The sequence below is a fragment of the Pleuronectes platessa genome, chromosome 10 (genome assembly GCF_947347685.1).
Source record: "Pleuronectes platessa chromosome 10, fPlePla1.1, whole genome shotgun sequence".
NCBI lineage: Eukaryota > Metazoa > Chordata > Actinopteri > Pleuronectiformes > Pleuronectidae > Pleuronectes > Pleuronectes platessa.
This window is the reverse complement of record NC_070635.1, coordinates 5,292,986-5,318,968: the sequence shown is the minus strand read 5'-3', so window position 1 is coordinate 5,318,968 and position 25,983 is coordinate 5,292,986. Positions and strand designations below refer to the sequence as shown.

At 39.4% G+C, this 25,983-nt stretch overlaps 2 protein-coding genes across 2 annotated transcripts; one reads left to right on the top strand and one right to left on the bottom strand.

Moving 5' to 3' along the window:
• The first annotated feature begins 11,162 nt into the window (after window positions 1-11,162).
• Window positions 11,163-12,902, top strand: LOC128449211 (uncharacterized). The gene is made up of 3 exons (XM_053432272.1): window positions 11,163-12,113; window positions 12,425-12,672; window positions 12,891-12,902. The coding sequence occupies exons 1-3, from the start codon at window positions 11,246-11,248 to the stop codon at window positions 12,900-12,902; spliced, it is 1,128 nt and encodes a 375-aa protein (XP_053288247.1). The 5' UTR covers window positions 11,163-11,245.
• A 3,049-nt stretch (window positions 12,903-15,951) lies between these two features.
• Window positions 15,952-25,226, bottom strand: LOC128450144 (B-cell receptor CD22). Its single transcript, XM_053433639.1, has 9 exons — window positions 25,156-25,226; window positions 23,514-23,621; window positions 22,835-23,242; window positions 21,957-22,277; window positions 20,102-20,377; window positions 19,110-19,376; window positions 18,807-18,888; window positions 18,652-18,715; window positions 15,952-17,650 (listed from the first exon to the last, which is right to left on the bottom strand). The coding sequence occupies exons 2-9, from the start codon at window positions 23,572-23,574 to the stop codon at window positions 17,432-17,434; spliced, it is 1,698 nt and encodes a 565-aa protein (XP_053289614.1). The 5' UTR covers window positions 23,575-23,621; window positions 25,156-25,226; the 3' UTR covers window positions 15,952-17,431.
• Between the last annotated feature and the right edge of the window lie 757 nt (window positions 25,227-25,983).

The window sequence follows — 25,983 nt, the reverse complement described above, 5'->3', positions numbered from 1 at the left end:
TGGTGAGAGGCCCTATTGAATCTGTAAGGATTTTTATTATTATTATTATTATTATTATTATTATTATTATTATTATTATTAGGGCCCGAGCACCGAATGGTGAGAGGCCCTATTGAATCTGTAAGGATTTTTATTATTATTATTATTAGGGCCCGAGCACCGAATGGTGAGAGGCCCTATTGAATCTGTAAGGATTTTTATTATTAGGGCCCGAGCACCGAAATCGGTGGGAGGCCCTATTGAAATTGAAATGATTATTATTATTATTATTATTATTATTTTTCTTAGCTTAAATGAAATGGCTTTTTGAGGGCTTTAATGTGCTCAAAAAGTTGTAGGAGTTTGCAGTAAATTCGAAGGCGGCGAAAATTTACGTATTCTGGAGTATTTTGAAAAGGGCGTGGCAAAATGGCTCAAGAGCGCCACCTACGGAAAAGCCCCTCATTTAGCATTCACCGATCCTCAAAAAAAACAAAGACTATTGTGTATCATGACTAGATGCACAAAAAAGTCCATCAGTGCATTATGAATAACGCAACAGGAAGCCCGCCAGTTTGACTTTAGTGGCCATTTTGGTCATATTCGATATTTTTTGTTTTAAGTACTCCTCCTACAGCTTTCATCAAATCAACTTACAATTTAGACGATCGTCATCACAACAAAATGGAGATCTAAAGTTATTGAAGGATTAAGTTTTAGCAAAACCGTCTGACCGTGGTGTGGCCTCAAAGTTTGATTAAACGCCATCAAAACACGGGCTCCTGTATCTTGGACATATTTTGTCCAATCGAGTCCAAACTATACACATAAGACAAGAGTCGCGACCTGAAGACATTGGTACAGAAATCGTGACTTAAAATCACAGCGTCCCCTGGTGGCAACAGCAAATGTCTTGTTTTTCTATGTCTTACAGTTTGATTCACTACTCGTAGGGCCTTCATTAAATCAACGTAAAAATTTGATGCATGTGTTCAAAACAAGATGAAGATCTAAAGTTAACGAAATTGCAACTTTTCATAATACTGTGTGACCGTGGTGTGGCTTCCAGTTTGAGGTATGAAAACATCTATATCTGGCAGATGTGCTGCAATATTTAGTCACTAGATGGCAGTGTCAGACCATAGTTTGTGTTATCTATGCATTAACAGACTGTGTTTACAGGGTGGCCAACTTTAGAGGAGAATTAAACCTTTTACAGCATTGCTCAAACTTTGGTTTTAGTCTCAATCGCTAAGTTCTTCCTTCATGACAACTCTGAGGGGGGTAAATTTGTTTTTAACTTCCTTGTTTAAGCGATATAGATGTTTGAAATTCACGTGACGCCACAGTGTAAGCTGTGCTGTGTTGTGAGTTCGGCTTTAACCAGGTACAAGTGAACGCCTCATGAAATGGCTTACACCCACATACCCAGTAAATTACACACTTTGATGTTCTGCTCCTTCTCCTGACGGTCACGGTAACGATGTCTGCGCCTCCGTTTCTGTGGTAAGTCACGTTAAGTATTTTATTTCGATGTGATTCGCAGGGTGCCTTTGAATCAGCCGTGATAGCTAAGGGACGCTAATCCGAGAGCTACATACCAGCTCAGTGTATATCAACGGGTTCGATGCGAATGCCAGCTGTTACCGAAACAACCGCCATGAACCCAGGTCCACCAAGCAGAGATAAGCGTTCGTTTATAAGGATGAATCTGAGACAGGAGACTGTGTGTCGGCTTCTTTTCGCTAGCGCCGGAGGCTAACTAGCTCGCTAACAAGCAAGCTAACAATATCTTCGCATGGGTGCAGTAACTGTTCTTCGACTCGATTGGGGTTATTACCGACAAACACCGACATGAAACGACATGAGCGGGTCCACCCAGCAGATATAAGCGTTACTTTATGCGGATGACTCTGAGACAGGAGACTGTGTGTCGGCTTGTAAGTTAGTTTCGCTAGCGGGCTAGCGATGCTAACTGAAACCTGAGAAACCTGAGTGTTTAAAGTCACATCTGCATTGCAAGAGCAGCTGTTCAAAGGAGCAGTACGTGTCCTAAAGCTCTTTCTTCAGAGTAGTGTTGTAACGTGTTACAGTGAAAAGTAACCGTGTCTCCCACCTTCAGTATTTAAATCGTTAATCTCAGACAGACTTCACTGAATTCTTTTGTTAAATATGAGTAAATCATAGCCTTGTAACTTTACTAGAACAGACAGTGTCATACAGAATTGTAGGCTAATATGCACTACCTATTTCCTAAGCTGAAATGAATATGATCTGATTAACTTTGAATTCATATTTTATTATTACCATGTAAAAGTCTGTTAAGCAGATAACATGGCACATGTATGACTTAACATATCTGTGTATTTGTGTTCAATGTTCCTCTAGGATGTCCAGCGTGAGACACAACTTGAATCCAACCAGACTGAACACTGACTCCAGGTACAGACCTGTTTTCATTACTTACAAAGTATTGCACATAATACATAATGTGTTAAATTATAATGCAATACTTTTAATGTGAAATAGCTCCATACTAAACATTCATTGTCATGGTAGTGCACGTTTTAATCCAAAAGCATATTCAAATACATAGTTGAATATCCAGCGAAAATAAGAATACACACTTTGTTCATATGTAACTCTTTCTCTATAATTATGACATACTTTCATGTTTCCTATCATTTTATTAGGGACGGACGAGCCTGAAGGACACAGCTGTGATGACCATGTTCTGTCTCTTATGACAAAGCAGAAATATAAAACACTGGGTTCTTATCTAAAGTGTATCAAATCAGATCTCCACCATGTTGCTGCTGAGGACATCAGGTGCTGCAGTTCTTCATCTATGAAGATGAAAAAACTCACTGTTAAAGAATGTTTTGTGTTGTGTATGAAGCACAACAGATTTCAGATAGAACCGTTGTACTGTGGTCTGGGTTTGTATCCTAATGGTTAAATGCACATATTTTATGTCGCTTTTGATAAAAGTACTGAAAGAAATACAACATTGTAAAAATAGATAAAATGTCTTTCTACCTCATCTGTAATATTCAAGGTGATAATCTCCCACAGAGCTATTGATAACAGTCCACATCAAGTCTCTCCACTTCCCTCGGTGTGAAAACATAATTATATAATTAATTTGAGAACTGTTTACAACACTGATGTGTGGAGATTATAATCATATCTAAACTGTCATATTCACTGTAAAACTCCATGACAGGCTAAATAAACGCGGTGGGAATAGTAATGGTGGATATAATATATTGTAACTTTACTAGAACAGACAGTGTTCATAGAGAATTTGAAAATGATGTACACTACCTATTTCCTAAGATGAAATGATTATGATCTGATTATTTTTATGTTTCCTCTCATTTTATTAGGGACGGACGAGCCTGAAGGACACAGCTGTGATGACCAATTGACCATGTTTTGTCTCTTATGGCAAAGCAGAAATATTAAACACTGGGTTCTTATCTAAAGTGTATCAAATCAGAAAGCAAAAGATACACATTGTTGTAATAAGTTTCTATTATTTTAACCAACCATAATAAAGATAGAAATGAATTGTTATCCATGACAATGAGCAATGACTGTTACCACTAAACAGTTGCAGGCCATCTTTATTTAAGGGAGGAATTTAGAAGTGTTGTGTAGCTTCTGATGATGATGCAGTCGTCCACGTGTTGACCACCATGTTGCTGCTGACGACGTCAGGTGCTGCAGTTCCTCATCTATAAAGAGAAGAAACGCACTGTTAAAGAATGTTTTGAGTTGTGTATGAAGCACAACAGATTTCAGATAGAACCGTTGTACTGTGGTCTGGGTTTGTATCCTAATGGTTAAATGCACATATTTTAAGTCGCTTTTGATAAAAGTACTGAAAGAAATACAACATTGTAAAAATAGATAAAATGTCTTTCTACCTCATCTGTAATATTCAAGGTGATAATCTCCCACAGAGCTATTGATAACAGTCCACATCAAGTCTCTCCACTTCCCTCGGTTTGAAAACATAATTATATAATTAATTTGAGAATTGTTTACAACACTGATGTGTGGAGATTATAATCATATCTAAACTGTCATATTCACTTTAAAACTCCATGACAGGCTAAATAAACGCGGTGGGAATAGTAATGGTGGATATACCAGCCTTCAACAGAATAATGGTGAAACATAGTTACTATCACATGCAACTTACACGTGTAGCATATTGATATTAACTTATTATAATAAAACATAAAGTCTCAACCAAACATATGACCCTGCAGCTAACTTGCTTCAATCTGTTCATTAGACGTGTTAAATAAACGGTAACTTTTATAACAGTTTTATATTAAAAAAGCCTTGCGGCATGTAAGCATATGATGATAGATAAAGCAATAGGTTTTGTTGTAGTATAGTTTCAAGGTTACTTACCTCTAGTTCATAGAGCCTCCTGCTGGCTACAGTAAGTGAAGCGATAGTCCTTGCCGCAGTGCCCAAACGCATGCAACGCAGAGACGAGCGCTTCTCATTGAACGTTCTCTCTTCACCGACCGCAACAGACTTGAAATTGCCTGTGCTCGGGCCCGTTAGTGCTACAACGTAGCCCTAGTTATTATTATTATTATTATTATTATTATTATTATTTCCCTTTGGGGGGCTTTTTCAGGGTCTAGACATGCTCAAAAAGTTATGAAACTTTGCAGGAAATTCAAGGTCTGCGGATATTTTAGTATTCTGGAGTAATTGGAATTGGGCGTGGCAAAATGGCTCTACAGCGCCCCCTGGAACCAGCCCCTAGGTTTCCACATAACGGATTTTCATCAAAATCTGGATATAGGTGTATCGTGACCAGTCATGAAAAAAAGTCTCATGGAGCATTATGAAAAACGCAACAGGAAGTCCGCCATTTTGCTTTTAGTGGCCATTTTGGCAATATCCCACATTTTTACTTTTACGTACTTGTCCCAGGGCTTTCATCAGATCAACTTCAAATTCAGATGAGTGTCATCACAACAAGATGGAGATAAAAAATGATTGAGGGATTTTTTTTTTATCACACCGTGTGACCGTGGCATGGCGTTAAAAATTGGTTACACGCCATCAAAACACGGGCATCTGTATCTCGGACATACATGTTCCAATCAAGTCCAAACTAGACATGTAAGACAATAGTCCCCGCCTGATGACATCTATGCATAAATGATGACTTAAAACCGCAGCGCCCCCTGGTGGCAACAGGAAATGTCTTGTTTTTTGCTTGTCTTACACTTGGATGAATTTCTCCTCATCCACTGACCTCAACCATGTCAAACTGTATCAAATGGGTCCCAAGACATTGACAATGAAGACATAAGATTACCGTGACTTTTCGTCAAACGCCATATGAATGGCGTGGCATTAAAGTTCATCAACTCGCCGTGAAACACGAAATTGCTGTAACTTCAGTGTTCATGATTCTATCTCTCTCAAACTACATGTGTGTAACAACAGCCCCCCCCTGAAGATATTCATATGGTTTTAAGAAATGGGCGTGGCAAAAAAACTGACCAGCGCCCCCTATAGGGCAACCCCGGCACTACGATGGCCGACATTTATACAAATCTATCGGGACATGTGTCGTTTCATAACAAACAAAAAAATATCTTGGATAGGTATGCTTGACCAAACAGGGAGGCCGCCATTTTGGATTAAGTGGCCATTTTTTTTCCATATTCCACATTTTTACTTGATGCACTTGTCCCAGGGCTTTCATCAGATTAACTTCAAATTAAGATCAGTGCCATCACAACAAGATGGAGATAAAAAGTGATTAAGAGATTGAACTTTCGTCACACCGTGTGACCGTGGCGTGGCGTCTTGAGTTTGATTAAACGCCATCAAAACACGAGGTTCTGTATCTCGGACATACATTGTCCAATCGAGTCCAAACTAGACATGTAAGACAAGGGTGCCATCCTGATGACATCTACACAGAAATTATGACTTGAAATTACAGCGCCCCCTGGTGGCTACAGGAAGTGACATGTTTTATACTTTGATGAACTGCTCCTGGCTGATTTACGATATACAGCTCAAATCAGATCAGTCAAGTCATAAGATCATGGTCAGAATTGTGACGTTTCCTCAAACCGTGTAAACATTGATGTGCGGCGAAGGATTTTCCTTCGCCAAAGGACACGATGTTATCATAACTCCACTGTGCATTGTCCTATCACAACAAAACTTCTGTCACATGGTCAGAGTCCAAGCCTGAACAGCTCTATGTGTCAATATTTCCTCAGTGTCATAGCGCCACCTACTGATTCGCCAGGAAACAGGAAGTACTTTGTTAATCCACTCTGCATTATCCAACCGGCTCCAAACTACTGACCTATGATCACAATCCTGAATAGAACAGCTCCATATATGAATATTAGTTCAGGATCATAGCGCCACCTATTGATCAGTGTGAAAATTAAGTTGCGGAAACATTGTCCAATTGACACGAAACTGCTCACGCTACATCAGAGCGGCTACTTGAACAGATCTATAAGTCTGTGTGTAATAATAGTGATGGCGCCACCTACTGGCAAACCTACTGCCGCAGAGAGCAAAACGCATGCAACGTGGAGAAGTGCATGCTCGATCGATGATGTGCGCTTGGTCATCGATCGCTCTCTCCACCGACCGCAACAGGCTTCAACGTGCGGGTGCTCGGGCCCGCAAGTGCTACAACGTAGCCCTAGTTTTTCATTTACGTTTGGTTATTAATTATATTTCCAACCAGAGGAGCCTTGGTTGCTCGGGGCATGAAGGACACATTTGTCTACTGATTGTAATTTTATGTATATTCCGAAATATATCTTAATATTTAAATTTTTAATGTACATACATTCAACAGGATTTCCAGGATCACTTGTAGAAACATCTGTCGGTAAAAACACAAGTGGAGAGGTCAGTTCATCTTTAATTATGCAAATGTTGGTAAAAATACAAAACATTGTTTTAAAGTGGAGAAATAAAATCCTTACGTTTTATCAGGGCCAGAAAAACTAACCACGTGACTGTCTGAGCCTCCATCTCATGTGGGACGACAACTGGATTCCTGAAACAAATAAAAACTGAAAAGTGGATAAAAACATCATAAGATCACAGAATGTTCTCTTGTTACTGAAAAGCGTGTGTTAAAATGTATTTTTCATTTTGTTTCAGAATTTCCTTCTTTCTCATTTCATTTCTTTTACTGACATTTAGAGTTTTCTTTGTTTTGTTCCTCATGTCAAAATGGTTGTGAACTTGTGGTTTGAAAACACAAAGTCACCTCACCTCTACACAGAATTTGTCGTTCAGCAAAATAAATTAAATGGATTATTTGTGCCACATATTAATTTCTAAAATATAGTTGTTTTCTGTTTTAATTTTATTTGACATTAGCTACTTGTTCAAATCTCTTTTATCCAAAGAAACCCCAGAACAAATTTAAAATATGTTGACTGGAAACATAACTGTATTTTTATTACATTTAAATTGTTGAACCTTTAGTCTGAAATATACTGTTTAAAAAGTCACATCTGTCTCTTTGGGTTCATCTCAGTCTTCAGGGAACTACGACACCTGAAACTGATGTTTGAGTTTTCATTTGGAAAAAATCATTTCAACTCAATGGAAGAAAAAGGGTTTTAAATTATTATGAATTTTATAAAGAAAAAAATCATCTTGTTTGTAATCAGTGTATATACTGTAAATAAAACTTCTGAAACACTATATTTTACTCTAGTAGATTAACATCATGAGGAGATAAATCACCATAGAAGCTTGTTCTTACCTCAGAGGACCCACTTGTATCAGTCTGTCACACACAGCCTCCCTCCGAGAATGATACAGAAAAGGAAGTGTTCAAATTTTGAAAGGGGATGCAAAAAAATGATTATCATCCCCTGTCATGCAAGCTAGAAAACAGTTTCGTGTAGGTGTGATGATTACGGTGATAGCGTTGGCAGCTTCTCACAGTATCTGCACTCAGATGCACTTCCTCCAACACAGAGCAGTTTTCATTACTTCATATTTATTTGGAGAATTAATGCTCACATAGTTTTTACAATGTCTCTATTTAAAACTTCATCTAACAATGTGAAAACGTATCAAAAGGGTTTGTGAAGAGTTGAATAAACATAAAAGTGCAGCTGAACAACACGTAAACAGGAAACATCGCACGCAGAGAAAAGCATTTCACTCCCGAGAGCTGCAGCCACGATCTTCACAGCCTCGGCCTCCATTTCATCAATGGCGCCGTTCAGAGCTTGCAGCATGGCGGTGAAGGAGCAGCTGGCATAACAGTCTTTGCAGTAGTAATAAAAACTCATTAACTTAGAGGAAACCTGAACTAAATGTAAAATAATAATAGTAATATTGTTGGGACCTAGTATTTGTGAACTACAGCTCAGCCTACATGTTTAGTAAAAATCTGACCACATGTTCATTTGTTCTGGAGACGAAGGAGATCCTCCAGAACTTAGTCTCCCAGGGTGCTTCAACTTCACACTGAGGTGTCAAAACTGACCTTGGACACAACTTTCAACCGCTATAGGTCACTCTGGGCCCCATGACCCATGAGGTCACCAGGCAGACTGGTGACACTGGTGGACATTTGAGGGTTGCGTGAGGAAGGAGCCAATCCCCAGCTGACTCTGGCTTTGAGAGGTAGCCAGCATATCACAAGCCCAGTTCCACCTCTCCTAATTCTCTTTCTGCTCAACTCTCTTAGAGGAGAAGTGTTGCTCTCCAGCTCACTTCTTGTTCTGATAAACTTCGATGGAAGAGAGGCGTAGCTCTCCAGCTCACCAAGCTAGGGAAACTTCCTCCCTAGCCAAGCTCTACCAACCCTCAAGCAGGCCTGCCTGCAGCAGACTGCTAAAACCTTCTTAGGCAGCGACGCACAAGCTACATCGCACAGCAGAACACACACGTGATCTCAGCCACATGGTGTAAACAACAGTGATTCTTTGTCTTCATAATGGCCAGCCGCCATTTTGAAAGCACACTCACTCACTCACGCACTCACGCACACACACACACATGCACACAAATACTCACGTACACATCTGTATTTAGTAAGTAAACATTTAGTAGTTGGTGTTTTTATACTTTTATTATCTTCATGGCAGACATGGGGGACTCGAGTCACATGACTTGACTCGAGTCAGACTCGAGTCGCAAATTTGAGGACTTGAGACTTGCTTGAATTACACTGATAAAAGACTCGACTTGACTTAGACTTGGTCTTCATGACTTGAGACTTGACTTAGACTTGAGACAGATGACTCGAAATGACTCGACTTTTTAAAAGTTAGATTAAGTTAGAAATTATGTTTTATTTATATATTTAGCCTATATATTTATTATTTTATTTTGAAAAATGATCGGGTGATTTTACAGTGCAATGAATGTACGCATCTCGGGTGATCGCGCGCTGCACAGACAAACTGCCGCTGCGTGAGCAGGTCTTCACAGGAGCAGCAGTCATGGAGGCGGCAAGACCAAAAATAATTAAATTTGGGTTCAAAGATTACATTGTCGATGAGAATAAGAAAAAGAGGACAGCGGTATGCAAGGTCTGCAGCTCAAAAATCAGTGACACGATCGCCACCACATCCAACTTCATCCGTCACTACAAAACCCACAAAAAAAGGTAAGCTACGTGACTGTGTCTTTTAGCTAGCTGTACGGCTGTTACAAAGCTAACGTTTGCTAACACTTAGGCCTACATATCTTAAATTGACCGTGGCTAGAAGGCTATCTATAACCTAATGTCTTCTCAATAAAATGCGCAGTAAAAGTGTCTTTAGCTAACTTATTGGCTGGTCAAATGGGCCAGACGTTAACTAGAAAGGTAACGGTTGCTAACATGAATTCCAACACAGTAGTTTATTAAGCTAACATTACGAGCAAGTCAGTGCATATTTATGCACGCTGATTAACGGCCGCGACTCGCGGATTGCCACTGCAGATTAACGTGTCACTTCAAGTTTTTGAGAGAGAGAGAGAGAGCGAGTGTGTGTGAGTGTGTGAGTGAGTGTGTGTGTGTGTGTGTGTGTGTGTGCGTGTGTGTGTGCGCGTGTGTGTGTGTGAGAGCGAGAGTTTGAGAAAAACTATGAGTGAAGAGAGTGTATTTCTATGTGTTTGATTGATGGTTGTGTAACACTGATATTGAAAATCCTGTATGCCAGGGAATTTAAGGGAATTTGGTTTGATAGATTTGAGGCTCTATTTTATTTTCTGTCTTATTTAAAGCCTTTTCACTCTCACATTTATTTATTTTTTAATATGTAATACAAGCAGATGAAGTTATTAACACATTATTACCTTACAGTGTAAAGAAAGAAAGAGGAGTGGAGAATATATATATATATATATATATATATATATATATATATATATATATATATATATATGAATATTATACATTTATCCTAAAGTCAATATTTCTCTCGGGAAATTTAACTCACATTTTAATTTGACTTGTCATAAGCCCTATAAAAACTGCATCCCACATTGCATATTAACAGATTTTGTTTAAATGTATGAACATTTCAGTGCATTTTAAAAGAGCCAATTCACAGAAATTGAACAGACTGATTGAGTCCTAGCTATATGGTCAGCAGTTCCAGGATAACAAGTAATCTTATTTGATTCTTGCATTCATAGAACTAAACTAATGATTTACTATGCAATGAATAATATATGAATCATAATGTGTAAATATATTCCTCTTTTCTTTTTACTGTCTACAGATATGAAGAGTACATCCATACCAAAGATACTTTGGATCTTAAACAGCCTTCAATCAACCAATTCATCGAATCAAGGAGTGTGCCACTATACAACTGCAACCATCCCCAGCAGAAAGCCATTACACACTCAATACTGTCGGACCTCATAATAAATTGCAACATGCCATTGTCCATCGTTGAACATCAAAGCTTTCATCAGTTTTTGTCAATAGTGGACAACAATTCCTGTCCAGTCAGTCGAAGAACAATTACTTCAAAGATTGACAGTCTGGTGGGAGATAGACAAAGTAAGCTAAAAAATGAACTAGCAAAGGCAGATAATGTGTCAGTGACTGTAGACATATGGTCAGACCGCAGGATGAGAGGCTTTCTTGGAGTCACAGAACATTGGATCAACATCGAAGTTAAAATCTCAGTTGCTCGCATGCAACCGCTTCAGAGGTTCCCATACAGGGGAAAGAATTTGTGAAGAATTTGAGCAAATATGTGAAGAATATCAAATGAAGAAAAAGGTCGACCACATCATCTGTGACAACGCTGCAAACATGAAAAAGGCGTTCAGTACATGTTTTCCTGGACAGGAAGATGAAGATGACGACCATGATGATTTCAACATTTGGAACAACCTGACAGTGGAAGAGCAGGAGAGGTTTGAGAATGTATTGAGTGCAAAGTCCCAGACAAGACTTCAATGTTTTGCACATACCCTTCAATTGACTATAGGTGATGGCCTTAAAGACACTAAAATAATCAGTGCAGCTCTCTCCAAAGCTTCAAGGTTGAGCTCTTTGCTCCACACGAGCACCACTTTCAAAGACAAATTTGAGATGGAGTTTGGACAGCGTGGAATCCCTGCCTCTGTAACCACACGCTGGAATTCCACACTTAGGCAACTGAAATCAGTGCTTAACTGTGACCAACTGAAACTGTCTGCAGTTCTTGAAGATGCGGGACACAAAGAGACAGTATTCACAGCTAGAGAGTGGAGTCAGATAAGGGAACTGGTGGATGTTCTTCAACCCTTTGGAGAAGCCACGGATCTCACACAAGGAGAAAAAATTGTCACTATAAGTGCTGTGGTACCCTGCATCCTTTCTCTTAATCATCACTTGGAAAATCAAAAAGAGAGAGTGCACTACATGGGTGGTTTGATCCGTAGCCTGCAAGAATCACTCCAAAGAAGATTCAGAGGGATCTTTGTACATGTGAGGATGGCAGATGACCAGAGTGATGGAGCAACCTTGCCGTTCTCTGACCCTCTATACCTAAAAGCTGCTTTGCTGGATCCTTCATTCGGCACCATGTGGTTGGCCCATGATGTTTTGGCCCCTGAAAACGTCAAGGAGGATGTGTCTGTGATGATAAAAAGTATGTTATTTTTTCTGTATTAATCCAATTTAAATGTCAGACCTAAGAAGAAATAGTCTGTAAAAGGAATGTTTAGTATGTTGATATATACACACTGAGCACTTCAGTTTTTGTTTACATTGTCAGAAAGGTGATAATTCTACTTTATAGTTATTATTGAGGTTGTAGTGGGTGATAGTGGTATACTGGAGAGAATAATATATTGAAAAGTGTTCCTAATATTTTCCCTCCCACATTTATGTTAATGAAGTGGACAAAATTGAAATTGTTATAGAAATATTTTGTGACTATTGTTTTTGCTTGTTTATCAGGCTTGATTCTCAGAGATGCTGGCATGACCATGACCACGACCAGTCCAATCACCGATGAGCCACTTACACCGTCAGAGCCAGAGCGTCAGACTGGGCTGTTCTCAGCATACCGCAAAAATATGAAGATGAGTTCAAATTCCACTCCCCAAATTCAGTTGAACCACTACCTCGACATTTGTGATGGACAGAGCTGCCTTCAGTTTTGGGCCATGAACAGGCGCACCCTCCCCTCTTTGTTCAAGGTGGCGGTAAGGGTCATGGCAGTCCCTGCATCAAGTGCACCTGTTGAACGTGTGTTCAGCCATGGTGGGGTGATAATGCGACCCCATCGTTCACAACTGAGTGACAAAGTACTCTCAAATTTAATTTTTTGCAAATGCAATGCATTGTAAGTCGATGTATTGCAAATAATATTCTACAACATGTAGGGAGATTGACTGATGACTTGATCTGTTCTCGTATACAGCGAGCCACCTAGAGGTTCTAATTGATTCTGTTCATAGGTTGGAGGTAATGATCAAAAAAAACATTTTCAAACTATTCACATAATGGCTTTGGTATGCCACATGCTATTCTTGTTATTTCGTCCTGTTCATATTTACACTATCTACATTTTAACCTAAGATTTATTATTAAAATATTGATTATTAAGTGTGCAAAATGAAATAACCTTATTTATGCAACGCCACTTACACAACCACTGCTGTCCCTGTTATTTGGAGCCTGACACCTGGGAGGAATGGTGAATACGTTTTCATGGTTTGATGTAATGTTTTTTCATTTCAGTAATGTTTACATTTCAGGCAATATTTATTTATTTATTTTGATATATTTATTTTAATTTTATGTTCCATTTAGTTGATGATACAATACTTTTTTGTTCACAGAAATGTTAATGAGAAGCACCTTAGACAGATGCCTTAACAGGCCATTGAGAAATTGCGTGACCCTCCTGAAGGTGGACGCAAGCAGTTCAGTAAGTTGGGCAATTGTAAGCAGGCTGCTCAATAGTTTGAGTTATTGTTAATGTGTAGACATTATGATTGTTAATGTTGAAATAAAACAACTTGTGATTGTGAACCAGTCTCTTGACTTATTTTTAAATGTAGAAACTGGGTTAGATAATATGATTTTTGTATGACTTGACTTGTGACTTGCTTGACCTGAGCAATGACTTGACTTGTGACTTGCTTGATTCTAACCACAGTGACTTGGACTTGCTTGAGACTTGAAGGTTATGACTTGAGACTTGCTTGTGACTTGCACATGAGTGACTTACTCCCATGTCTGCTTCATGGTAAATATTTTTCTTCGAAAAATGGTTGTCTTCGTTAATGTTGTATAAGTTTCACTTTTGCCAACCTCTACACGGTCAAGAATTCTATCTCCTTCAACTTTGCTAACTACTTATGTGTTAATTTCAGTTATAGTTATTAATATACTTATTAATCAGAGTTCCAAACTTGTAATTAGTACTTTAATGAGACTTAATCAATAAATTGTCTTTCGTTTCCCTTCAAATAAAGTGTATTGTTTTCTGTCCCCAGCAAAGTGGGAGGACTGTCAGAGGCTGTTTAACATGTTTTATATTTTCCGTAACAATGTCTACACTGTTGCCCATATCTGTTATTCAGCATGTAAATGGAATAGAAAATTTAAAAGAAATAGTAAATAGTACATTGGTTCTAATTAAACCATTGATCGTTTCAGGAATCCACATCCTGAGATCTCCTCTGCCGCTTATACACCTGAGCCACCACACAGTAAGATGTTTCCCAAGTCTTATCTTCAGTATTCCTGGTCCCCAAATGTGTCCTTTATATTATTGTACAGTCTATAATAAGTATAAAGAGTGTTATTTAAAGTGTTGTGACATCTTGCTACTCTTTTTCTTTTTCCATCCTACTTCTCTTAGCAGGTCCTTCTGTTGCCCCCCCCCCCCACCGACACTCAAACACCTGAGCCACCACACAGTAAGATGTTTCCATGACTCTTTTTTTAAACCTGTAATATGCAACGTATCTGGATTAAAAAGTGTTATAAGTTCTACATCTACATATATGTGTTGTTGATTTGTATATCTGCATTATCTGAAATGTTTCCAACAAATCTCCAACCCAGAGAAGTTAGAGAAATCCAAAATTGAATTCAAGTAACAGGCTTCTGCAGGCACTTGTTTTTTCAATAAGAGGAAAAGGCCAAATAGGCTTGAATGCAACAGTGCAACAGTTCTGATAAAAAATATGCTCTCAGGGTATTACTGCATACTGTATTGTACTGATACTACATACTAAACTTCATGATGTGTAGATACTTCAGAGTGAAATGAGGTTGAGTGTAGCCTGCCAGTCATTTGAAACTAATTAAACAGTTCAGAACTATTGACAGGGAAAGAACACTTCAGCACCAAGACAGCACACAAAGAATGTCGTAATCTGATTGGCTGTCAGTGAATTACAACGATATGCGGCTGGCCCCCCCCACAGGGCTGAAGCTGCTTCTCACTTCAAGGTTCACACCCCTCACTTTTTGCAGCAGTAGAGAAATAACGGAAGAACTTCGTGTCTGGGGAAGCTGTTGTGTTTATTTTCCAACACACAGTAACAAGCTGGGTTGTTGTGTTTCTTCACTGAGAATTAAATGAAGAGATTTCTTCAGACAGACTTTCCTTTTGGAAGGAACAAGAGGCTGAAGTCAAGCCCAAGAGAGAAAGACAGAAAGGTGGTGATGATGAGAGAGAAGGACCAGTGTTCCCACTGTTCCCACTAAGGACAGAATCAGTGTTACATCGCTGTGCTGTGGAATACAAAGACCAATCTGATCCTGTCAAAACAATTTAATAGCCACATGTTCTTTGACAATTAGAATGGAACTAACAGGCTCAAGGTAAATACACACCTAGCGGAGGTATCATAATAATATGGTATTTTCTGTATAACACATTTTGCTTTTGTGGATGAACTGTTTGACACACGTTTCTATGTTTTAAAAACAAAATGATGCAAACTCAAACACAATGGTAAGTCATTTATGCTATTGTCCACTGACATCATTTTGAAGCTACTGTTAACCAATAGCTGATCTCCAAACATCTTAAATGTGCATATTTAGATCGGGGGATACTGCCCTCCAGCTACGGGCCTGGCTCCATTGCAACTAAAATACTTACTCAATGTTGCACCTGTATGAAAATGTAATAACGTATCAAATAATATCTAAAAGTCTCAAAAATGTTACTTTTACTTTGGATACTCAAGAGTTTAAGTTCAGGACATAGTCATATACTTTATTTTATTTGACTCATTACTTAACTCAAGTAAATAAAAGGTTTACATGGTGTGTTAATAGAAATGCATCACAAGATAATGTCCATTTCATGATGCAATACGTTTTGCGTGTAGATGCATTCTTCAGAAACCCTTTCACGCAGTGACATGTTCACAAATCCCACAATAATGTCAATAAACTTTAAAGTTCATAATTTGTTCCAACATATTTCATTTTATTTTGAGAAACAGGATATTTACATTTCAGATGTGTGGGTTTAGATTAAGTTCAAAACACTGGAAAGCACAAAAAAAACATTCAACAGTGATTCTCAGCATTTCTTGTCTAACTGCATGTCATTTATATATATATATAATATAAAAAGTTATTAATACAATCATTTTACACTCACATGATATACATTTTAAGTTGCAAAATAAGGGTTTTAACCGTTTATCCCTCACAATTAGCTATGCTCACTATTTTCCCCAGAACCTTTAATTGACATTTTCAAATATTTATCATTTTTACCTAAGTAGGAGAGCGGGGTAATGTGAGAATTTTGTTTACATTTGATCCCCTCTAGGTGAGCTAAAATGATACATCAGTCAAATTTACACATTTCCCATTAATTCAGGATGTTTTCTAGAAATGGAAATGATCAGAATGTCTTCAGGACAAAGAGCAGTGAAAATATGATTGTGGTCTTGTGTCTTGATCCACTTAATTTTTCCACTTTAAAACTACCATAACAACACATGTTGTAATTGTTAAAATCCTGACAGCTAGATTGTCAACCACTAATATTGGACTAGTAACAGAATCATGGGGATTGATCAATAAAGCACATTTATGATTATTATGATTCATGTGATCTCTTGCACACCCTAGCTTACCTGCACATTGTTTCTCTATCCAATTGGCAGGGACAGGGATATTGTTTTTCTCTGCGTATTCGAATGCCAGTTCACGGCACTTGACTGGAGCAAGGCCATGGAACTGGTCAGCTAGTTGTTTCAAGTGTTTTGCAAGCTCCTCCTCCATCTCTTCTGTGAATATTCTCTTTACCTCAGCTACTGCACTCCAGGCTACTTATTTTATTTCCCCTTTCTCTTTTTTATTTATGAATCTTTTGAGGATTGTCTTATCAATATTTCTATATTGCGCGATGTCACAGACGGAGATAAAAAAAAAATTAAAAAAAGATCGCCGACCTGTCACTGGTTAGTGAAGGCTCCCTCAGTGGCGAAATGCAAGGGGCTGGACTGACACAAACAAATCAATTACTGTTTCGTTCCTGATCCACCAATCAAAAGAGGAGTGTCAACTGCAGGCATGGTCAGCTCTCACCCTCACTGAGACGACACCCGGCAGAGTTTGTGTGATTGCTCTTGTTTCCTCTGTCATTCAGATATTCATTGCTTTATAAAGTCTTTTTAAAGACTCACTCCTTCCTTAGTAATACCTTCCTGCACTTGCAGTAGGCCTATTTGTAGCCTAATCTTAGCCTTAAAAATGATCCTCCTTTTCGCGTCGACTTATTTGTGCGGGGCCGGCTTTTCAAGACTCACTGCGCTCAAAACTAAATATCACAACCATGCACAGATCGAGGATGACCTGAGGATATGTTAGTCAAACGTTGCCCCAAGATTTGAGGACCTTTGTAAGGCAAAGCAGGCTCATGTCTCACATTGACAGACCTGCACGATTTTTGACCTGACCTGACGAGAACATCTCGGGTCAAATGTTGACGTTAGAGTAAAGACTCTCATCTTGGTGTGAGCTGCTGGAGTCTCTGTTGGTCGTCTGACGTCGGGGCGTCGCTGTGAATCTCACCTGTGGAAAGTTCAGCTCCACTTCACCTTCACTGGTGTGTTCGTCAAGTAGATTTGGAGATGTTGGTGCACGTGCAGTTACATCACTAATGTTTTCATAGTCGGGCAGGCTCTCTGGTTCATTCTAGGATGAGAGTGGAGGTAGTTTATAGATTATTTGTGTGAGAGTTTCTGGATGTAATGCACAATAAAGTTCATACAAGACTCACATCTGATTCTTTTAGGACTTACAGACATTTTCCTTGATTTAATTGTTTTGTTCGTTGCACAGAATAAATGGGTGAAGGGGAGGTTTCATCTCCTGACGATTTGTGTTTCCTCTAATCACATGATTATCAAGCGACTGAATCGCTTCATTCATGCTCTAAAATGGATGCTGTACAGGTTGTCTTTTAATCTCTGGCCCCAGTATACTGAGATATAAGTGCACTGATAGACAGCTACTGACAGGGCAAACAGTGAGGGCAGGATATGGAAGAACAAGGAGGGAAAAGCAACAGCTTGAACAGTAAAAGACACGTCTGCCTGTAGAGCCAGATTAATACTGATAGAAGATGGAAGGCAGTAGCTCTACATGGTCAATTTGAGGGATTGTAGATATCATAATAGATTATTTTATTCATAATTTTTTAATATGATGTGCACATGTTGTCTTGTTTCAGATCCCTGCATCGTGTGTTCTCAAATAAAACAAATAACACATTCTGGGACTTTGCAGGCTTTGTAATATCTCCTTTAAAACATATTTGATAACATAATATTGAAATTATTACATAATTTAGAGTATTTACAAGAATCAGTAGTTTTACAGCTGTAACAGGTCAGAAGTGATGAAGCAGAGGCTTAAATATCCTGAATCTTATACCTGTACTCTCCATAATCACTGTTTCCTGTGATTTCCAATATACAAACAGCCAATTAGAAATAGATTTAGAAATTTCAACGACTGGTAGTGAAATAATTAAAAAAATCTATTGTGCTAAGACAATGTTCTGACAAAAGGCCACCATGACCAGACACTATGATTTAAACAATTTTTAACACACACACACAAACAAACAAGATGGGTAATTTCTGTCCAGATGTTTTCAATAAAGAAGTAGGCTTAAACAAATGTGTCATTACCGAAGAAACAGAAGGGGATTTGGTGTTTGTTGTTCCTTGTTGAATAGATTTTTTCCTCCTGAATCTGAAAACATGGAGGGACATGATGTGGTTACACATGCCAGACCATCTCTGAAATGTATTTATTTAATCAAATGCACTTCTTATTCATTCACCTTAAAACTACGACGATTAAAATGATGATCATCAGGACAAATAGAGCAGGAACGATGAACTTCAGGATGTGCAGATAGTTTCCTGTGGCAAAAAGAGGGAGGATCATACAAAGCTTGACCTTTGACCTTGGGCTACCAAAATCAAATCAGTTACTCCTTGATTTGAATTTGTTTGTGTGTTTGTGTGAAGGACGTAGGACATATGACGTATGGACGGACAACCAGAAAACATGATCTGATATAAACCTCCCACATGTCTCCTGAGCAATAAAACACAATTATCAGGCTTTGAAATTCACTCACGTTCAAACAGATGGACGGGATCAGACACACTTTGATCTACTTCATTTTGTGCGATGCAGTAGTAGACTCCTGACTGGTTTGAGTACACTGTGTGGTTTTGATGCTCTGACACAAGTTCATCCTTTTCCTCTCCCTGACTCTTCCTGTACCATGAGTAGTGTTGGACTGGGGGAAAGCTGTGACTGAAGCAGCTCAGCATCACGGAGCTCCTCCCGTCAAGCTCCTGCTTCTCTGCCGACTCCGTGATGTGTGTGTGTTTTGGAGAAACTAGCCGGGAAATTCAGGAGAAAAGACAACGTCATTTTCTGAACATCATCAAAGATCAAACATGAATAACACAACAAATGAAGTGAAATTATTACTGCTCTTAAAACCAGACTGAGAAGAATGGGAAACTTTAAATGGGAGATTACTTTTTTAACTTATTTTTTAGTAGGTTTGCTAAACGTTATTTTAAATGATTTGTTCAAAAAGTCTATCTGAAATAGATGTTGAAGTATAAACAACTTGAAATGTCATTAAATAATAAACAAAGCTTTTGTACTAAGACAAAGTTGGGGAACAGAGTTTTAGAAACAAGAACCCTGAGGCTCTGAAACACCCTGACTAGCTTAAAACTAAAATAAATACTTTTATCTTACTTCGCTCTATAATTTGACATAGTTCTAGTTTTATTCTTTTTTTGTAATTTGGGAATCACATTTTTACGTTGTTTTGAGAAGTGCTATTTAAATATATCAAGTTATGACAGAAGCCACTGTAGTATTGTTGAAATAGACGTTCTCCGTTCAAAGAAATGTTTGATAAGTTTAATGACTTAATTAATTTACACCATAGTTAAAAGCACCCTGTCATGTTTTTGACTTTGTGGAGTAATGTTTTCTTCTTTTTGGAACCAGCACGTCTGATCAGTATTTACTTTATACACAGTAATGTAGAATATATCCCCCTTGTTTATCTATTCATCATCACAAGTGCATCATTCTACTCACATCTGACTTTAACCTCAGCTGGCTGTGACTTTCCACTTCCAATATCATTGGTGGCTTCACAGCTGTACAGTCCACTGTCAGAGGGACTGGCTGAATTCACCCTGAAGGTCTGAGTCTGAGTCTGTTGGATGATTTCCTCTCTCCCATCAGTCGTCTTCCTCCAGGTGACAGAGCTCACTGGTGGGTTGGACTCAGCAGAACAGCTCAGTGTCAACGACACATTTTCATTCACATCAAGACCAGGATTGGCTTGAACTGTCACATTGTTGGGACTGTCTGCAGTAACCAAAGATATAGAAAAAAGAGAACTGTCAGATTTAACCACTGTCCAATATAATGGTCTTTATAATATACAATGTCCATGCTTAATATAGTTTTTTTTATTTCATCAGTGGTTGAGGTCATCTTAGATTTGTAGGTAGTGGAGTAATTTACACAATGGAGAACAATAACATGCAAACCTTTGAAAACAATACATTGCATGTGTATTGGAAAATGAGTTAGTGTGGTTGAAACCTATTTAATAGTTGAAGAGTAACTTCTTGCATACCTGTTTAAGACCTGAAATGTTTATGACCTGAAACCAGTTTGTCCTTTCCATTACTTATTGACTGTCCAAAGAACCCAATGGAAATGTATTCAAATCATTTATTCCTGTGCTTTAGTACCTGTCTTAAACTATGCCTACAGAACCAGTCTGAACTGGCTCAGGCAAACAGCCTTGTTCTCCTATATAAGATCCTTGCATTTGACTTTTCTCCATCTTCACTCTGAGATCCTTGTGACCCTGTGTTGATCCTTTCTGCAGAAAGTCCCTAAAATACACAAAGACAAATATGGTGTTCCAGCCTCTTGTATTTCCAGAACCTTCACATCTGAAAAATACATAAGAAAGCTTCTTTTTTATAGATAGATTTTCTAAAAGAAGATTTGGTTTGATCTGTTTGTTTGAAAAAAAAAGGCCGCAGCTGAAACACTCACATTTCACCACCAACTCCTGCTGCTTGCTGTCCTTTGAGTCCTCAGTGTTCTGGGCACGGCAGAAGTACCAGCCAGCGTCGGCTGAAGTCACAGTAAACTTGTGGGAGAGAGAGTTGATGGGTCGTGAATAAAGATTATTTCCGTTGATTTTTAAAAGCTGATTATTTCTGTTGATCCTCATCAAGGTGAGAGTTGACTGTGGGAGACTTTCAACAGTGCAGCTGATGGTGATGGTCTGACCTTCTGTGACCTCAGACCTCATAGACAATATAGGTTCAGTGGGCGGGTCTGTAGAGAGGAAGCAGAATCTTCTTTAAAGAAGGCACATTATCATTGTACTGTTGTTCTTCCCTCTAGTCTGTGTTACATAGGTTTCTTGTAAATGTAAAAGTTCTGCAGAGCAAAAGATCCAACAATCTGTAGTGAAGGGAGCTCCTCTCCTGAAGCTCCTGAACTCCTCTTCATCAGTCCAGCCCATACGATTGAATGTACTAAGAAAAATTTTGGGGACAAAGCTTTGATACAAGAGCCCTGAGCCCTGCTGTGACATTAAAGATAGAGAGAGTGGCAGTTCCTCTTTCTTCTTTTAATAGAGCAAGTCATTGAATGTGTTTTTCCGCAGAGTTGTTCCTGTTCCATTTTTGATGCTTTGGTCAAAAACTTCAGTCCACTTGATCAACGTTTGAAGGAAACTGTCAACAGTGCACTTCAGAGTCAGACTCTTGCTTTCACTAACACATGCAATTTGGGTTATTCTGACTTTCTTCACATCTACGATACAAAAACACACGTTGCAAAGTCATATAATTTGGTTAAAGCACAACGTTTCCTCTTGTAAAATTCAGCCCCTCAGAAATTAAGTAGTTCTACTCACAGCTCACACTCAGAGTCGCCGTCTCCTCTGTGCTCACGTGTGCTTGGAAGAGGACCGTGCAGGTGATGTTGGTTCCGTGATGTTCAGCTGAAGGGGAGAAGGACAGAGTCGAGCTGCGTCTCTTAGCGAACGCAGCCACGTTCTCAGTTTTGAAGGCCGTGATGTTTCCTGTGAGGTCAGCGTCGCTCTCTCCTCCTCCTCGCCACCTCCAGGTGAATGTAGGTTCAGATCCAGAGCAGAGACCAGGAGCAGTGCAGGTCAGTGTGGTCAGCTGTCCTTCCGTCAGAGGGGGAATCATCACTGTGGGCCTCTGACTCAGACCTGATGGGAGACCAGTTCATGAATGGAGTCAGATGAGAACGCATCATTCCCTTCATTAACTTTTTAAAAAATGGGGCAACGATAGGAATCTGCATCAGCTAAACAACGGCCAAAATTACTTTATGTCCCACCCATAGACTGTGAATAAAGATGGACGACATGACATCTCAACTAAAGTGAAGCCAAATTCCCTTGATCACCCTCTGGTGGTTGGCTGCAGTACAGGTCATTAACCCTGCCACCTCCATTATAGTAAATGGGACATGGATCAAAAACTCAAACTTCACCTCAAATTAACTTTTCACAATAACTGTTTCTTTCATTTCAGGGAGTTCATCTTAATTGGTCCTACAATCGGTTGAGCCCATGTACTGACGGGACTTTGACACCACTCTACATCACAACATCTCTACTGTGCAAACTTTGATACCAAAAGTGCAACGTGGCATCACACGTATTTTGTACAACGGAAGGAAATGGAAAAGTGTCGTTCATGTTTATTTGCAGCCTATGGCCCCAAATACACCAAACATGTCATACAGCAGAATGGTTCATACCTTTAACAGAGACAGTTGCTGTTTGGGAGAATGTTCCTGAACCTGCCACCGGTAAAGCTTCAACTCTGAGTTGATATGTTCCAGAGTCCGACTCCTTCAGGTCATTGATGATGATGCTGCAGTTTTTCTGGCTCACATCAGACTTCAGCAGTGACACTCGTCCTTTAAACTCCAACTGAACCTGATCGCTGAAGGTGTTACTGTTGAAAATCATGTCTCCATCACCACAGTTCCCTTCAGTCGATTCACATTTAAACCAAACTATATGTAAGACTTTGATATTCTCAGGAACAGTGAAGGAGCATGGTATCACGACACAGAGCCCGGCCTCCGCTGTTATGTTTCCTTCAACTAGAGTGATACAGTAATCCGTCAACGGACAACTTGTTTTCCCCCACACTGAAGAACCTGTTAATGCAAACATTAAGAGAAAAACAGGGAGAGAGATTATTTAAACTTTTAAAATATACCAAAAAACAACGAAAGGCTATCAGTTATACACAGTTTTAAATATACAAAATGATGTCAGCAAACACAACACAGAGGAATTCAAATATTCAAATCATATTCAAATTTTAATCCCAAATGAAAACCTTGTCAGTTTTTAATTGCAAACTATTTCCACCTATTTTCTTCATAACTATAAAGTTGGCATATGAGTTAATTAAAAAGTGAATACCTGTCTCAGCATCACTGACTCTCAGAGAGAAAAGCAGAGTCGCCCAGATGAAAACAAACATCCTGATATGATGAAAGTTCGTCTCTTCTTCTTCTTCCTCCAACGAACCTGACACAGAAAATACAGTAACGGAACCAGAGGACAGTCTACCATCGAAATCATCGTCTTGATAAAGGATGCTGCCTGTTCGGATTTTCCTTGAGTCGCTCTTTTACAAGAACAAGCAGCAGCTCTGAATCGATTTATATTTGTAAATGTTTCAACATTTCCATGTTTCACGACCCCTGTCCAACTGTGAACCATTAACTGTCAGTGTTGTGCATGAACGAACGCAAAAGAACGCGTTCATTGAACACGTTCACTTTTGTGAAAACGGTGAACTGAACGCAACTCAATGACAAATAATGAATTTGAACGGTGAACACGTTCATATTTCAGCGTCCTCGCTTATAGACGACAGGAAACTTCTCTCTTTATGTGTAACTTTATTAAAGTCCAGCGAACACGACACACTTCTTGTTGTAACTCCGACACTCCTGTCACCCACTACTGTGTTCTTCACTCCCCTTCCTCGTTCACCCTTGACATACCAACTCATCAGCCAATGAGAGCCTGTCATGCCAGATAACTCTCCAGCCATTGGTCTAGAACTGTCACTTGCCTCACCCCGACTGGTTCACTGAACCTCTGGAAATCCCAATACTTATTGACATGGTGTAGTTAGCTGAACATAAGTCATAACAAACACATAGCAGTCAAACAGAACATAAACCTAACTACCAGTCCGTTACAATATTATCTGAGTTCTAGCTAAAACGTTACGGAATGTCTTCCTTCTCCTGTGGAGAGACGCTGTCTAAATCGAATGCTTGCACCATGTCGTTGCTCAGTGCCCGTGAAATGTCCGTGATGTAGCCTAACCTGAACCAAGTAACTCGACTTCGCACTACGTTACCCATGATTCATCGCACACACACATGCACACCAAACAAGCAACGTATTCCAAGTGTTTTCTTCTTTGGCCAGTGTCTCGGCTCCGAGCCGTAGTCTGGAGCTCGGCTCACGGGTTATCTTGGCTCGCTGTCCGGACCACTCCGTGAAGAAGGAGGAGGAAATGTTTCTTTACTTGGAATGCGGCCACTTTATTTCTCGGATATACAGCAGGAGCAACACTCGCATCACCTCTAGGTGCTCCGTCACTTCTCGTTCTAAACACAGTTTTAGGGTGTCTTCCCACAATACCCAGGTGCACTACGTCACACACTACAAACTTTCCTTAAAGGGGCAGGCCATACCTGCAACACAACAGCTCTGGTCTCTTACAAAAAATGGCTCACTTTCCACCTTAAACTATGAAATGAACTGAACTATGAACTAGTTCAGAATTTAAATGGTGAACTATGAACGTGAACTATTCATATTTACTTGTGTGAACTGAACTTTGAACTGGTTCATGAGAGGTGTGAACTTGCACAACACTGTTAACTGTATAGTTTATATTTAACACTACATCCTCACTCTTTCTCCAGCACAGTCTCACACCCTCACTGCTGGCTTTGCTGAAATGAGAAGGTTTGTTACATAAACCTTCTCATTTCAAAACATTATATATGTCAAGAATTGGTTAAAGGTTGTATTTTACCTTTCGGTCTCACTCTCTCTCTGTTACTGCTCTGAAGTGACTTCTGCTCTTGTTGCTTGTCTGTCTCCTCCCCAATTATCACACTCAACAGTTTAAGGAAGACACAGCTGAGAAATGTTTTGGAGGGGGGGTTGTGTGGGGGGTGTGTGTGTGGGGTGGGGGGTGGGGGGGGGTTGGGTGAGGGTGCTCTGGGTGAGGTAGAGGAAAGGAGAATGGGAGGTAAAGGGGAAGAAGAGGTTGGTGTAGGTAGCAAACAGGTGGAGGAGAAGACAGGTGAAGAAAAGAGCATTTAGCAGGATGGAGGGGACAGTGGAAGTAAAGGAGGAGAAGCAGGGGAGGGCAGGGTGGCATGGAGTGAACAGGTGGAGGAGGAGGAGATGAGGAAGAAGCAATAAAATCAAAACAAACAGTCAAACGCAGGAGGTCAGCCAGGACAGTTTTAAATGAAGCAAAGACTAGTAAAGTACAAATGGACAGTGATGTGAGTGAAAGTGAGTGTGTGTCTGACAGCAGCATCGCTCCGCTTTTCTAAGCAGTCAAAAAAAGAAATTAATTACAATAGACAAATTTAAATCGTTTTTACATCTCTCAAAAAATCAACACGGTCTTAAACTTGAAGACCACTTCCCAGATGTAGGTCTTTTTATTTCCTCAGCCAGAATCCACATGAGCCAGAGGGAGGAGTCTGGCCTCACAGACCAGGACGTTTTTAGAATAAAAAAACTGGTGCTCAAAGCAAAGAGACAACTGAGCAGTGATGGAAAGGACAGCAATGTGTGTGTTAATTAATGTATTGTTTACTGTTGTTGTTTCTGACATTTTAAACAA

Excerpts from the sequence above, each read along its gene's own strand:
- LOC128449211 (XM_053432272.1), top strand. The coding sequence starts at position 11,246 with ATGAAGAAAAAGGTCGACCACATCATCTGTGACAACGCTGCAAACATG. Across the intron at positions 12,114-12,424 it reads TGTGTCTGTGATGATAAAAA|GCTTGATTCTCAGAGATGCT; the intron begins GTATGTTATTTT and ends CTTGTTTATCAG.
- LOC128450144 (XM_053433639.1), bottom strand. The coding sequence starts at position 23,574 with ATGTTTGTTTTCATCTGGGCGACTCTGCTTTTCTCTCTGAGAGTCAGT. Across the intron at positions 20,378-21,956 it reads GGCGACTCTGAGTGTGAGCT|ACAGTCCCAACAATGTGACA; the intron begins GTGAGTAGAACT and ends TGGTTACTGCAG. Across the intron at positions 18,716-18,806 it reads TTAATCGTCGTAGTTTTAAG|ATTCAGGAGGAAAAAATCTA; the intron begins GTGAATGAATAA and ends CCATGTTTTCAG.